This window comes from Spermophilus citellus, assembly GCF_964194105.1.
Source record: "Spermophilus citellus genome assembly, chromosome: 6".
NCBI lineage: Eukaryota > Metazoa > Chordata > Mammalia > Rodentia > Sciuridae > Spermophilus > Spermophilus citellus.
In genome coordinates this window covers 154,663,508-154,679,356 of record NC_138187.1, presented here as the reverse complement: position 1 = coordinate 154,679,356, position 15,849 = coordinate 154,663,508, and the positions used below count along the sequence as shown (strand labels likewise).

The window sequence follows — 15,849 nt, the reverse complement described above, 5'->3', positions numbered from 1 at the left end:
CTGGTTTCGGAATCAGGGTGATGTTGGCCTCATAGAATGAATTTGGAAGAGCTCCCTCTTTTTCTATTTCCTGAAATAACTTGAAAAGTATTGGTTTTAATTCTTCTTTAAAGGTTTTGTAAAACTCCGCTGTATACCCATCCGGTCCTGGGCTTTTCTAGGTTGGTAGTCTTTTGATGGCTTCTTCAATTTCATCCATTGATATTGGTCTGTTCAAATTGTGTGTATCCTCCTGACTCAGTCTGGGAAAATCATATGACTTAAGAAATTTATCGATGTCTTCACTATCTTCTATTTTGTTGGAATATAGGTTTTCAAAATAATTTCTAATTTTTTTCTGTATTTCTGTAGCATCTGTTGTGATATTGCCTTTTTCATCCCGTATGTTAGTAATTTGAGTTCTCTCTCTTCTCTTCGTTAGCATGGCTAAAGGTCTGTCGATCTTATTTATTTTTTCGAAAAACCAACTTTTAGTTTTGTTAATTTTTTCAATAGTTTCTTTTGTTTCAATGTCATTGATTTCCGCTCTAATTTTAATTATTTCTAGCCTTCTGCTACATTTGCTGTTGTTTTGCTCTTCCTTTTCTAGGGCTTTGAGATGAAGTGTGAGCTCATTTATTTGTTGGTTTTTTCTTTTTTTGAGGAATGACCACCAGGCGATGAATTTTCCTCTTAAAACTGCTTTCATTGTGTCCCATAGATTCCGATATGTTGTGTCTGTATTTTCATTTATCTCTAAGAATTTTTTAATTTTCTCCTTTATGTCTTCTGTAACCCATTGATCATTCAGTAACATATTGTTCATTTTCCATGTGATGTAGGATTTTTCCTTCCTTCTTTTATCATTGATTTCCAATTTCATTCCATTATGATCAGATAAAATGCATGGTATTATCTCCACCCCTTTATATTTACTGAGGGTTGCCCTATGGCACAATATATGGTCTATTTTTGAGAAGGATCCATGTGCTGCTGAGAAAAAAGTATATCCATTTGATGATGGTTGATATATTCTATATATGTCAGTTAAGTCTAGGTTGTTGATTGTGATATTGAGTTCTATAGTTTCTTTATTCAATTTTTGTTTGGAGGATCTGTCCAATGGTGAGAGAGGTGTGTTGAAGTCACCCATAATTATTGTGTTGTGGTCTATTTGATTCTTGAACTTGAGGAGAATTTGTTTTATGAATGTCGCAGCACCATTGTTTGGTGCATAAATATTGATAATTGTTATGTCTTGTTGGTGAATGGTTCCTTTTAACAGTATATAATGCCCTTGTTTATCCCTTTTGATTAACTTAGTCTTGAAGTCGATTTTATTCGATATGAGGATGGCCACTCCTGCTTGCTTACGAGAACTGTGTGCGTGGTATATTTTTTCCCATCCTTTCACCTTGAGCCTGTGTATGTCTTTTCCAATCAGATGTGTCTCCTGGAGGCAGCATATTGTTGGATTTGTTTTTTTAATCCATGATACCAGCCTATGTCACTTTATTGGAGAGTTTAGGCCATTAACATTCAGAGTTACTATTGATATATGGTTTGAACTTCCATCCATGTTTGATTGTTTATCCTTTTTTTTTTTTTTAAATATTTAGTTTGTTTCTCCGTGATTATCTTTCCCCTCGCCCTCTGTCTTTACTGAGGCACTTCCCACTGATGGTTTTGGTTATTGTTTTTCATTTCTTCCTTGTGTAGTGTTTTGCTCAAAATGCTTTGCAATGCAGGTTTTCTGGCTGCAAATTCTTTTAACTTTTGTTTATCATGAAAGATCTTTATTTCGTTGTCATACCTGAAGCTTAATTTTGCTGGATACAGAATTCTTGGTTGGCATCCATTGTCTTTCAGTGTTTGAAATACATTGTTCCATGACCTTCTTGCTTTCAGTGTCTGTGATGAAAAGTCCGTTGTTAACCGTATTGGTTTACCCCTAAATGTAATCTGTCTCCTTTCTCTTGTAGCTTTTAATATATTCTTTTTGTTCTGTATATTGGATATCTTCATAACAATGTGTCTTGGCGTTGGTCTACTGTGATTTTGTGTGCTCGGTGTCCTGTATGCATCTTCAATTTGTATATCTGTTTCCTTTTTTATTTCTGGAAAGTTTTCTGTAATTATTTCATTCAGCAGGTTTCTCATTCCCTTGGTGTGAATCTCTGTACCTTCTTCTATCCCGATGACTCGTAAGTTTGGCTTCTTCATGTTATCCCAAATCTCTTGGATGTTTTTCTCGTGATTTTTTACCAGCCTTTCTGAGTTGGCTAGACTCTTTTCAAGATGGTATATTTTGTCTTCATTATCTGACGTTCTGGTTTCTACTTGTTCCACTCTGTTAGTGATACTCTCCATTGAGTTTTTAATCTGGTTTATCGTTTCCTTCATTTCTAGAATTATTGTTTGATTATTCTTTATAATCTCTATCTCCTGATAAAGATGCTTAACTTCTTCTTTTAGGTGTTTATGTAATTCATTCTCAATGTGTTCTTTCGCTGCTTGAATTTGCTGTCTTGTATCCTCTTTGATGTTCCATTCCATCTGTCTAAGGTGTTCCTTGAGGTCTTTATATGACCATTTTTCTGATGACTCTAGGTCCTCCTGAATATTTAGGCTATCCTGCATTGTTTGTATTCCTTTTCTTCCTTGTTTCTTGAAGCTGCTCATGTTGCTTCTTGTTCTGATTGACTGCTGAGTTACTGTTTATTCCTATAAATTTATTTGATGCTAGGGAGGAAAGGTATTAGAAGGGAAGGGAGGAAGTCACTAAGGAGAATGAGAGTAGGCAGGTAGAATTCAAGGAAGGGGGATAAGAAAAATGAACAGACAAAAGAAGAAAGAAATAGGAACTAAAAAAGAACAAAAATTTAAAAAATATATTAATAATGATTAAAAAAAATTAAAATGAAGATTAGAAGAGAAAGAAGAAAAAAAAGAGAAAGAAAAAAAAAACAAGATAGAAAAATGAAGATGAAAGAAAAACCCCAATCAAGAAAAAAAAAAAAAAAACCTAATAAATGCCGTCTTAGAGTTTGATTAACTTCTCTTCCACTAGGTGGCGCTGTGCCCACCAGTTCAAGTCTTTCCCGTCAGTACGCGGGAACCAATCACTGTGCAGCAGCTCCTCCCAGACTGGGCGAGTCTCCAAACCTGAGTGCCTAGGGCCTCCTCTTGTGTCCAATCCCTTCCACTTTTTCTCTAGCCAGGCCCCTCTCACCACAGTACTGGCTACAGGCCAGGTCTGCTGCTCCCGGGAGCCCTGTTTTCATGAACGACTGGGCTCACTCCTCCAGATTGCCATTCCCTCAGACCCTAATTTTGTAGAGCTTGGTGCTGAGAATCCTCAGCGAAGTTTACTTGCCCTCCGGTAGCCACACCCCTGTAGCTGGTGCAAGAGACCTCAGCAGTCAGCCCTGGCGGGAGCGGCAGTCCCGCACCACCTCTGACTCCCTCGGGCTGGCTGTAGCACTCACGGGAGAGCTGGGAGGGGCTCTTAAGGTTTCCCCGATTCGTGGAGAGGGAAAGCCAGGTGTCCACACACCTGTAGCAGCAGGCTTCAATGAAGTTATCTCCTGCGCTGCAGCCCTGCGACTCCAGCCCTCTGCCACAGTGGTGTCCTCGGCAAACGGCGACAGTTCGCCTCCCCCTGCCGGGCGACCAACGCCACGGGCGGGTCCCCACTGTCTCCCAAGCCCCGCCTGGACCCTGCGGCCACTACCCACGAAGGCCCGGCAGGCATCCACCTCCGCAGGATGAGAAGGGCTGACCAGCCGCCTAGGCTGGATGGCTTAATGCTGAGTCGCAGCTGTCAGTCTCAGCTTTTCAGACGCAGCCGTGCGGGGCGCAGAACACGGAGAGACTTACTCACTTCCCGCCGCCATCTTCCTCTTCTCGCTATTTCGGGATGATGGCGGGGTGCTGGCTCGCTCTCTCCGGTGTGTCTCTGCCTCGAGCTCCCACGCCTCTCTCCTCCACGGCCTCCACAGCCAGCGCTGCCCTGGTCGCTCTCTCTGCCCCCGGCGTTCCCGGCTTCTAGCCAGCCGCGCCGAGTCCCGGTCCGTGTTTTTCTGGCTCGCGCTCCAGCGGCGCGCGCGGGGCGGGGGAGGCGACGGTCGGCAAGTACCACAGTCCCCAGGCCCCGAGTCCCAGCGGCCACAAACCGACACTTCTAATAGACCTACCAGATCCCGGCCGGACCCCTCTTCATGGAATTTTGCTAGGAGTTCCTCAGTGTGAAGACTGCCGCTGTTCCAAAGGGTCTTTTTGATCTCGTTAATGTGGAGACATTAGAGTCACTGCTTCCCCGTCGGCGGCCATGTTCCCTCCCTCAGAATTTATTTCTTAGATTATATTCTAGTGTGACTTGGAAGGAGATCCTAGTGTCTAAGACAAAAAGAAAAATAGACTATAGGGAAGTTAAAATTTTTCTCTTTTCCACCCAAAAGGGGTTCAATAATTTTAGTCATATGAAATGAGTTGACAATAGACAGATCACAGGAGCCAAACACATTTTATGAGACTTAAGAAAAGGGCATGGTGATTGCCATTTATATAATAAATTAGCACAATTCTTTTTCCTCCTCTAGTTATATCATGGTTTTGACTGTGTAACTATATATTCTTTACTGTTGAGTGGTGATTATTCAAATTTTGTTTTCTTTGCACTGAAAATTTACTTTAGCTCACTCTGTATCTATCACCAATTTCTCCTCTTAATAGGTTCAAACACATCAGGAATTTGATTTCATTGTTCTAGATTTTCTCTTGTGAAATCTCTTCTCTTGGGGCTGGGGTTATAGCTCAGTGGTTGAGTGTTTGCCTCACATGCGTGAGATACTGGGCTCCATCCTCAGCACCACATAAAATAAATAAATAAATAAAACTCTATAGATATATATATATCTTTATTATATATATATATATATCATATATGTCATGAAAAGAAAGAAATCTCTTGCTTGTTTCTTGACTCTTCTTAAGGTCCCAGGATCACCCTTAGGGACTAATCAAATACCTTGTTTCTATGTTGGTTCCTGTATTTCCTAGATACACCTGACTCCTTTCCCTTTTCTTGGTTTGTGAATTTATTTTGATGGAGCAGGTGTTACACTGGTTCTCTTGAGATAGAAGGCAAATTGAGATGCTATGTCTAAAAATGTCTGTAATTGATATTTTTGTTGGATGTAGAACTCAAGGATTTCAAAGGTACTGCTTCTTTCAGTTGTCTAATAAATTCCAGGGCTGCTCTTGGATACTTTCTGGTTCCTGCTTTTCTATATGTGATCTACTTTTTGTTGTTCTGGTTTTGAATCTCTGACAGACTTTATGTCTGTTGTCATCAGTATCCTGCAATTTTGTGATGTCATGCTCTGTCTGGTTTGCATCTTTTTTTTTTTTTAATGTGTTGAGCATTAGGCAGGCCATTTCTTATTATTTCTTATTTTTGCCTAATTGGATACAATAGCTTTTCTCGTCTAAAAGCTTTTCTCGTCATATAATTATATGATTTTATCTTTTTCTTTTCTCAGTTTTCTTCTGTTCCCTGGCCTAACTCGAGTTCTTTTTCCTCTTTTCCTATGAATGGTATGTCTGTGTGTGTTTGTGTGTGTCTCTGTTCTCCCTCTTCTTCTTTCCCTCCCTCCCTCGCTCCCTCTCTCTCCTCCCTCCCTCCCTCTCTCTCCTCCCTCCCTCCCTCCCTCCCTCTCTCTCCTCCCTCCCTCCCTCCCTCCCTCTCTCTCCTCCCTCCCTCCCTCTCTCTCCCTCCCTCCCTCCCTCCCTCTCCTCCCTCCCTCCCCACCCGTCTCTGTTGGGTAGCTATTCCTGTATTCCACAGTGTTATTAACCTACATGGGACCATAACCCCTTTTGCATGCTGAAGCTTATTGACAGAAACTCTTTAAAATTAAAAAAAAATTGTTCTAGTAAAATATACTTATCTGAATATTTTTCAAAACTATTCTATATCAGTATATGTACTTGTTTATTAACATATTCAGTAAAATAAGAGGTAGCTCTAACAATGATCATAATTTTGAAGTAATGATGAGTATAAATATTTTCGAAATATTTGCACCAACTATAATATATGGAAATATCTGATTTTTATTGGCAATAAGTACACGTATTGCCAATACTATTGTTATCTATAGCCTATATTTATAATTATAAAGAGATGTCCCATTTCAAATAGAGGTTAATGTAAAAAGTTGTTTTTTACATTCAAGTTCTTGGGCCTTTTGAAGTCTATTGAATAATCGATTAGTCCTAGGGGAATTAAGAACACTTTGATTAGAGGTTTTTTTCAGTGTAAGATACTGTAAAGCTGATTGTGGAAACTGGTGACAGAATGGGGCTTGACAACTAGAAGTCTTCAGTGTGAGTTGTGAGGTACTCAGCTTTCATTACTTCTACATCTTTCTTCTTAGGACTCAGATCTCTTCCCCAAAGAATCTACAATATTCTGTATATGGAATTTCAGTTTACTTCTCTGTTAGATAATTTTGCTTTCTCATATTCTTCCAGCAGAATTTGCTTTTGTGATTTTACTGAATGGATGGGTGGATAGATAGATAGATAGGATTTTTTTTTTCTTGTGTTCCAGTAAAACTTTATTTACAGAAATAGGAGGGCTGAGAATGTAGCCCAGAAGCAGAGCACGTACCTAATAACATGCATTAGGTTCCGGGTTCAATCCCCAGCGCCATGGTAAACAAAAAACGAGCAGGAGATAGATTTGGGCCCCAAGACTTATTTGTTGACCCTTAGTTAGTTTTTACATTTTAACATCTCACACATTCTATGTGGTATTCCTTAGGTGGATTTACCCTAATTAATTTAATAAGCCCTTTATTAATATACATTTAACCTTTCAGGTTTTTTTTTTTTTATTACAAGCAGTCCTGCACGAACAGCCTTGTTATCATTGAGTATTTTTCTAAATATATCTGGAAGAAATTCTTGGAAATGAAATTACTGTATTGAATGTAGGCATATTTAAAATATTGGCAGAAATTGCCAATCTGCTCTCCATAAAGATTATACCCGTTTATGCTCTGTCAGTGATATGTGAAGGTGCTGACTTCCCCACCACACACTTGCCAAATCTGAGACTGTGAAAAAGGCCATGCACTTTAGCCCTAAAATTAAAAAACTATTTTGGGGTTGAGGGGTTCTGAATGGTTATATGTTCTTATTAAGCATGGTCATTCCAGAAAAGTGCACATATCCTCTTTTAATATTAAAAAATCCTTAATATGACAAGAAAATAGGGCTGTTTCTTTATTTCATATTTAATTTTCACCCTGATTTTCCAGGAGCTTTCAAGTTGTGGATGGAATAAGAAGGAAAAATATAGTTCTGCACCAAATGCAGTTGCCTTCACAAGAAGATTTAATCACGTGAGTTGTTTACAATTTTGATGCTTAGTTTTTGAAATTCTGTTCCTTAGTACATAATTTTTCTAAATAGGAAATTGTTTAATTTTCACATCGATTCTGGAATATTTTTGGCCAGTATTTCTTCAAATATTTTTTTCTCATGATTTTTGCTTTTTTCCCTCTATAATTATTATAGTCCTTTTGTTGAAAGTTGGCCTTCTTTCTTGCTTGTCTCTTAACCTTTCCTGTTTTCACACCTGTCTTTTGTGTTCCATCCTGAGGGATTTCTTCAAGTCTGTATTTCAGCTCACTAATTCTCTCAGATGTGCTCTATCTGTTTCAAACTATATGCTTTTACCATAGTGTCATATTCTTAGTTACAAAAGTAAAAAGTTTCTTAAGTAATTTGGGGCAATTTATTTTATAGTTTCTGTGTTATCATCTGAAGTTCTTGGGATACTTCTCTGTTTATCTCTACTAACCTTTATAGTGGTGTGTTTTCTTAGCTGATTGGTATCTGTGCATGGAAAGTTCGTGCCTGTGTTAGCTTTGTCTGTGGAAATTTACTGCCGACCAGGTTGTGGGTATATCCCTTCTGGGGGCTGCTTGCTTTGGTTGTTCCTGGAGCTATCACTGACCTGGGACTATTCCTTATGTTAAATGTTTTGGTTGGGGGATATCTACGCTTCTCTATAATGGGACTTTAAATTCTAAATCCAGCTAAGGAAAGGCTTTTGGTTACAAATTCTTATGAGAGACTAATTTTTTCTCCTTGGTATCCCAAAGCCTAGATAAACTTGTGTGTTTTCTCCCTCTTCCAGTAGGTGAATTTAGTTTACCTTTTCACTGAGATTACAGCCCTTTGAGGAGCCTTTAGGTAGAAATGGAGATAGAAAGGAGAAGTGTGAGGCCTATGTTGACTCTGAAGGAGTCTGAAGTCCCAAGCATCTGTCATTGAGTCAGGAAACTTTCCAAGGACAGCTGCAGGGTCCACTTTTGTAACCACTTCTTTGCTGTTTCCTTCTTTGTGTTTGGTCTCTATGGAAATCCTTTCATCTCAGACATACGTATCTGTGTGTACGTGTGTGTTGTTGTTGTTAACTTTGTTTTATTTAATCCAGCATTTCTAGGGGTTTATAGCAAATAGATTCTCATGTTATTCACTGAACTCCCCAAAATGGAAGTTTTTAAGAATTAGATTAAACCCATTAGAGGCATAGAGGGAAGATATATTTTATACTAAATTGCATATCTGAGCTACTAAATTGCATATCTGAGCTATGTAACAGTTACTTTAAATTTTTTTCTGAGGTGGTCATAATTTATCATCACAGTAAACTTTTTTAATATACAAAAACATTTTTAGAATACTCAAAAATTTGATCTTAGCTTTTATCTCTCTCGTGCTTAAGTAAGCTAAAATGTTGTCAAACACATCACAAAATACCAAAAGCTTTTGTCCTTATTCCAGATTGTAGTTGATCTTCTCATAAGCTTTTTTACATAGTTTTTCCATTACTCCATTATTTTCTAGAAGGTCACAGGAGATCTGAAATTTAACATTAGAAAAGAAGTTGGGATGAATCCTTTAAAGAGAACCTGTATGCATTTATTGAATGATTTTTATGGTCCTGGAGACCATGCATCATTATTTTTTAAATGAGTGTCTTTAGACAGCCGTATTCATTAAGAAAAGGAAAGTCTAATTTAGACTTAGGAAAAATGAAACCATAGTTCAGAGAGTTTCTGTCTGTCCATACTCCCCACGATATCAGCAGCTTTTGTAATTAGTACAGTTAACAGAATCAGGAAGTTAACGTTGGTACAATAACTATTAACTAAAGACCTTACTCAGATTTAGTTTTCCCACTAATATTTTGTTATTGTTCTAAGATACTATTTTGGATCCCACATTGCATTTATTTGTCACTAATTCCAACAAAATGGTTATCTTGGGGTGTCTGTTTCTATCGAATGCTTTCTTTCTTTTTTGTGGGGTGAAGGTGGTATGCTGGGCATTGAACCCAGGGGTGTTTTACCACTGAGGTACATCCTGTGCCCTTTTAAAAATATTTTATTCTGAGACAGGGTCTCATTAAGTTGCCCAGGGCTAGACTCAAACTTCTTGTGATCCTCTTGTCACAGCTTCCTGATTGACTGGGATTACAGGCATGCACCATTGCACCAGCAAATGCCTTCTCTCTTCAGTTCTCGATCTGTTTCTCTGCATGTCTCATAGTTTTTTTCATTTATAGTCAGCATTGTGGACAATATGTTACAGAGATTCTGGACTCTGTTTTATTCTGAGGGTGTTGGTTTTTATTTTAGCAAGCAGTCCCCTTATGCCAAATTCTGTTTCTCTTTGGGGAGCAGATAATTTCTTTCAGCCATCTAGGTTTTGTTTTCAGTTGGTCTTACAGTTTCCTCTCCCCAAGCAACAGGGTCCATGGTCAGCTGGAGATTTGATTAGAGAGCTTTCTTCTCTGTCCATCTATTGGGACATTTCCCTCTGTCTCTCTCTCCGTTCTAAAAATTTTCACCTCATTTGTTAATCAGGATACTGTCGTGTCTTTTCAAGCCATCAGGAAGCCATTAGGACTGACCACCTGCTTGAGTTTTATTTTAGCTGTCTTAAACTAGCAGTGAGTCTTACCCTGTACACTTTGCCTTTTTCAGGAATCAGTTTTTCAGTTTTCTAATTTCTGCCATTTTTTTTCCTTTTCTTATGATTAATTTTAAGTAGATCTTTGTATTTTTTTACTTGAATATATCATTCTTTCAAAAAATCACTGTATATTAGATATTTTTTCTGATGATGTGATCATGTCATCCAGCCAATGACTTCCTGCCCTTTTTTTAATTCGAGAGAAAATTGTCTTAAGTTCTTTTTTTTAATCTTTTTTTTAATAGTTGCACACAAAACCTTTATTTTATTTGTTTATTTTTATGTGGTGCCAAGGATCAAACCTAGCACCCTGCATATGCTAGGCAAGCGCTCTACCACTGAGCCACAACCCAGCCCCTCTTAAGTTCTTTTTAATGCTCTCTTGCTCCTTTTAAATAATGGGAAATTTGACTAGATATATGGTAGTGTTGAAGCTTATGTATTTTAGGAATTAAAAGGTTTTGTTTATTAAAAAAGGACTTTTTTTTCAAAATTTTTTTCAGTTGTAGTTGGACACATATCTTTATTTTATTTATTTTTATGTGGTGCTGAGGATTGAACCCAGGGCCTCTCACGTGCTAGGCGAGCGCTCTACTGCTGAGCCACAACCCTAGCTCCCTTAAAAAGAACTTTTTAAAAAATATATTTATAGAAGCAATTATGTTGTCTCATTTGCTTCATTGTATTACAGGGTATGGGAGTATGACAGTTGAAGTAAAAAGCTTGCCAATGACTTGATTGTTAAGGATAGTTGGTGTGTATTATTATTATCATCTGTTTAATTCAGTAAACATTTGTGGTTTTCCATAACAAAAAGTTAAGGTAACTATCTTTAAGGTATTACGTATTTTTGGCTCTGAATATAAGATTTGTACATATGATTATAAAACCCTGAATAAAGCATCTATAATGAATAAATGTTCTAGGATTTACTTTTTTATGAAATAACTGGTATAGTTCAAAGAGTGTGTTAAGTAGTTGAGTCATATGAAATTGCCCACTTACAGCCATTTTTAGCCCCCCAAAATGACCTATTTATATGATTAACCCAATATATGTTAAAAAGCATTATAATACACAATTGAATTTACCACAAAGAATATTACTAAACACTGTTGAAATGTTTTTATGTACTTTTCCCTCTACTTTCACTCAACAAGTAATCATTATCTAGAAAATTGTATATGTGCTTTTTTTTTCTTTCTCATTTTTTAATAGACTTTTTAACTCCTTCATAATTCCTTTGTATATTTCCCGGAAATATTTGTGTCCTTAATTAGGCATATAGATTTGTATCAACATGTTGTATAATCATGCTTACTTTTCATCTTTGTACATTATACCATCATGTAACTGAATGTAATGTGTTCCCGTCTTGGTAAGCACAAAGCCAAAACCACAAGCAGGAGATAAAAAGTGGAGAAAGACTATAACCCACAGCAGGAAAGGAATAAATAACCTTAGTGTTATTTATTTCTAAGGTTATTTCTAAAGCAGTGACCTCTGAGAAATGGAAGCATGGTGATTTTATTCAGAGAGTTTATACATGTTCATATAGGGAAATATTGTAGGTACAGACATGTTCCTGAGCATGCTCAATTTAAAGTGTGCATTTTTGAGCATGCTCAGTTTAATGTCATATTTCAAGAATGTAAGATGGCAGATATATTTGTGGGCATGCTCAACTCATGGTCATAGACCCCATGGTCAAAAAGGTTCAGATGGTGGACCCAAACACTTCTGGGCATGTTCTGTCCAGTATTATAACAAGCCAGGTATACTTCAGTTTGCCTAAAATAATGAGTCAGGAGGCCATGCATGGTAGCACATGCCTGCAATCACAGTGGCTTGGGAGGCTGAGGCAGGAGGATTGCAAGTTCAAAGCCAGCCTCAGCAAAAGCAAGGTGGTAAGCAACACAGTGAGACCTTGTCTCTAAATAAAATACAAAATTGGGTTAGGAATGTGGTTCAGTGGTCAAGTGCCCCAGAGGTTAATCCTCATTACCCCCAAAAAAGAGTCAGGGTAGCTTGGTGACCTTCTGCAAGTTGTTTCAGAAACACTTTGAAACAAAAAGAATGGGCTTTGGGTGCGGGGCAGTACAGAGATTGAACGGGGATACTCAGCCATAGAGACAGGGTCTCACTGAGTTGCTTAGCACATGTTGAGGCTGGCTTTGAACTCATGATTCTCCTGCCTCAATCTCCTAAACCACTGGGATTACAAGCATGCACTACCGTGCGCCGCAAGAAAGTACAATTTTAAAGGAGCTTTTAATACAGGAGTTTTCCCCTGAAGGTGCCTGCCTTGCTTAGCACCAACAGTCATACTGCTGTGACTTTTTGCATCAGGTGTGGTTCTCTGAGGTATCCATGGTGTTACTATAGCTATAGTTCATTGATTTTTTTCACTGCTCTCTAGGATTTCATTGCATGAATGTATCAGAATGAGTTTATCATTCTTTTGAGGGTGGCCATGAAGTATATTTTCTAATTTTTTGCTCTTAACAAAGAATGTTGTTGTGACTATCCTGAGTCTTTTGCTACACTTGTTTAATACATTCTTTCTAGGCAGTGGCTTTCTATGACTATGACCTATAGTAAGATAAAATATACGTTGCAACTCAACACATAACACAGCCAAAACAAAATTTACTTATATGATAGGTACTTTGATCTTTTCTGTTAGAAAAATCAGTTGAGGGCTGGGGTTGTGGCTCAGTGGTAGAGTGCTTGCCTAGCACATGTGTGGCTCTGGGTTCAATCCTCAGCACCACATAAAAATAAATAAATAAAGGGAAAAAATTGTTACTTAGACCCACTAAATTAATATTATGAAATGGGTAAAGAAATAGTGATCTATTTGGAAAAATATGTACCTTGATGTAAAATTTGAGTCAGAGAATATTCATGCTTACCTATAAAAGATGGTGTCTTTATTTTCCAAACCTGTACACTTTATATTCCTACCAGCAGAGTAGTATTATGAGAGTTTTCTTTTCTGCATATTCTTATCAATACTGTCATCACACTTTGCAGTTCAATTTGTGTAAAATGATTTCATCTCCCATTTTCTTTTGATAAATGTTTATTCCTTCTGTGTCCTGGCACTGTTGTAGTGTTTGGGATATGTCAGTGAACAAGAAAAATAAAGGTTACTATCTTCAGGGAATGTTCATTCTGGCTGTTCTAACTTTTTAATTTTTAAGTTGACAAATTGTATGCATTCATGTGTACAACATGGTATTTTGATATATGCATACATTATAAAATGATTAAATACATCCATGTGCCTACCCCAGTCACATCCTTTTTCCTCGAAAAGCAAATATTCTCTTTACTTAACAAATACTCTCACTTCCCTACATTTCTTGTTTTGTCTCCTAAATTTGGATCCTGAACACTAGATTTTGCCAGGTTTTAAATTTTGATGTTCACAATTTTTGAATCTACAGTTTCCCCCTTTATGCCTTTCTTTTCTTTACCAATTATCTATGGCAGAACCCGGGCATTTTGACTAGTGCAGTCTCCCACACCTAGATTATATACAGGTGTAGTATAACATACTCTGATTTTTGCAAATGGTGACCATATTTAAAAAAAAAAAAAAAACATGTATCATTATGAGCTGATTTAAACCTAAGAGTTTCGAGTTTCAATCCATTTTCATGTTGTCCCATCTTTGGCCAATGGGAATCTATTCAGATTGACATTCATGTCTTTGTCATAACCCTAGTAGGTTTTAATAATTTCTTTATCCTCTGGTAGGCCAGGATGTTACAGGTTCATTTTGTGTATTTTCTCCCCCTGTGTGGAATCTATATTTTTGGAAGAAGTCCTGGTTTCTTATAGTGGAAAATGGACCTGGATGCCAGGGATGCTTGTTGCTTATTTGGTGATCATGATTTCTAGGCCTTTGTAGCAGATACCGCTAGGTTATCTATATATCCATGTATAATATACAGCTGTTTGAAATATGTCATGAATTCATATTGATATTTCAGATTTTCAGGACTAGGGTTTCTATTCCAACTCTTCATATTATATCTTCATGTTCTTTCTCTTACATCCTGCATCCTGGTCCTTTCCAAAGAACACAGAGCATGATACAGTCTAATAGTTCACTCATTGCTTCATTCTACATGATAAACAGCGATCTCAGAATGATAATACAAGTTGTACATTCTTAATCCTAAAATCAAAATGTGAAATGCTGCAAAATCCAAACCTTCTTGGGCACTGGCATGACACCACAGCTGGAAAATTCCACATCAAGAAAATGGTTTCTTTGAATTAGAAAGCATCCCATTTTTGAAATGCAGTTTAATTTGAGAATGCTAACTTGGATATATATAGGTATATTTTATGGCATTTATTTTGTTCTAATCATAAAAAGAAAACTACTTGGGAACCTTCACTTCTTATAATTCTGGTTAGTTTAAACAAATGACAGTGTAGGATTATACAACCACAGAAAAACATACTATTATAAAGTGTCTTCTACAATGTCTGATTTTAAAACTTAACCTAATTTTGCCAAAATATTTTAAACTACAGCAAAAAAAAAATTGTATTTATGTAGTTTCATTTTGCATTCTCTTAGCTCTTTTCCCAAAAACTTTATATAAACTTTCATTAATTAATGATATTTTTATGTCTTTGCACACTCACATCTGTATTTTTGTGTATAAAGAGTGTACAATATTTGAAGATTGGCTGTGTATATATAAGTAATCAAGGGCACAAAAAAAGCATTGTTTTTTAAACCACTGTAGGAAGTTCATCAAGTAGTTTTCATCATTAATTTGATCCTAGCAAGTAATAATCTTGCCCTTCAATAGTTTTTAATTTTTATTTACAGGTAAGCTTTTGGGTTGTAAGAGAGATTCTTCATGCTCAAACATTAAAAATTAGAGCAGAAGTTTTAAGCCACTATATTAAAACTGCTAAGGTAAGAAAAATTTGTTTTTATTCTGTAATTCAACTATTCACAAAAGTTTTTAGTCAGCATTTGCTGGTAATACTTTATTTACTGTTTTATTGATACTGGAAAATAGTACCTGTTGAATAATATGTCAGTTTTTTGATTGAATGCTTGTTTTCTCTGCCTTTTCCTTTATTTCTCTTGTTTTCCTCCCGTTTTATATTCATTCTCCTCTCTCAGTAGCAAAATTGAATGGTCTGTATCACTGGATAAGTAGACAGAGGTCAGATTATGATATTTATGAAATATGAGACTATTCTGAAGGTGATGGAGAAAGCCGTATATGATAGAATAGGTGAAAACAGAATTGCTTCTGAAATAGATCAACCCCTGCCAGCCATGGGGAGAATGACTTTAAAAAATAGTGTATGTGATGTTACCAAATATGTTAACTGAGCAGTGATTGTGTGGCATAGACAATATATATATAGCAGGAGTAACAGAGTATTGATTTCATGGATACTTAGAATTTAAAGAGGATAGTGAGATAAACCTGAAGCAACTCCAGATTTATATTAAGTCCACTAAGAACTATGGTAATTGTAGCCAAACTCATTGTTCATGATTTTTATAATAAATACATGAATTAACTCACCCATGAATGAAAGAAGATAGAATAAGGTGAGAATACCCTGTTCATAGCTACTGTAAGACATGACTCTTCCCATGTTTTCCTTGAGTGTGTGGCAACAATTCTGTGGCACTAGGTGGCAGAGCTAGCCTTCTACAAGTATGATATTTTGCAGAAGTCTCATAAAATTATTCTTTGTGATAAGTCAGATAAATAATGGTTTTTAGCTAGTAGAAATTAATGACTTTTCTCATAGATTCTG

At 36.9% G+C, this 15,849-nt stretch overlaps 1 protein-coding gene across 3 annotated transcripts in view; it reads left to right on the top strand.

Moving 5' to 3' along the window:
- The window catches only part of RALGPS2 (Ral GEF with PH domain and SH3 binding motif 2), a 189,158-nt gene that overhangs the window by 63,523 nt on the left and 109,786 nt on the right, over positions 1 to 15,849 (top strand). For all 3 annotated transcript variants that reach the window (XR_014022789.1, XM_081300263.1, XM_081300264.1), the window contains exons 5-6: positions 7,308 to 7,391; positions 14,894 to 14,983. Coding sequence is in view for 2 of the 3 variants with exons in the window: in XM_081300263.1 (XP_081156389.1) it covers positions 7,308 to 7,391; positions 14,894 to 14,983 (174 nt within the window). In the remaining variant the exon portion in view is untranslated. The remainder of the gene's footprint in view (positions 1 to 7,307; positions 7,392 to 14,893; positions 14,984 to 15,849) is intronic.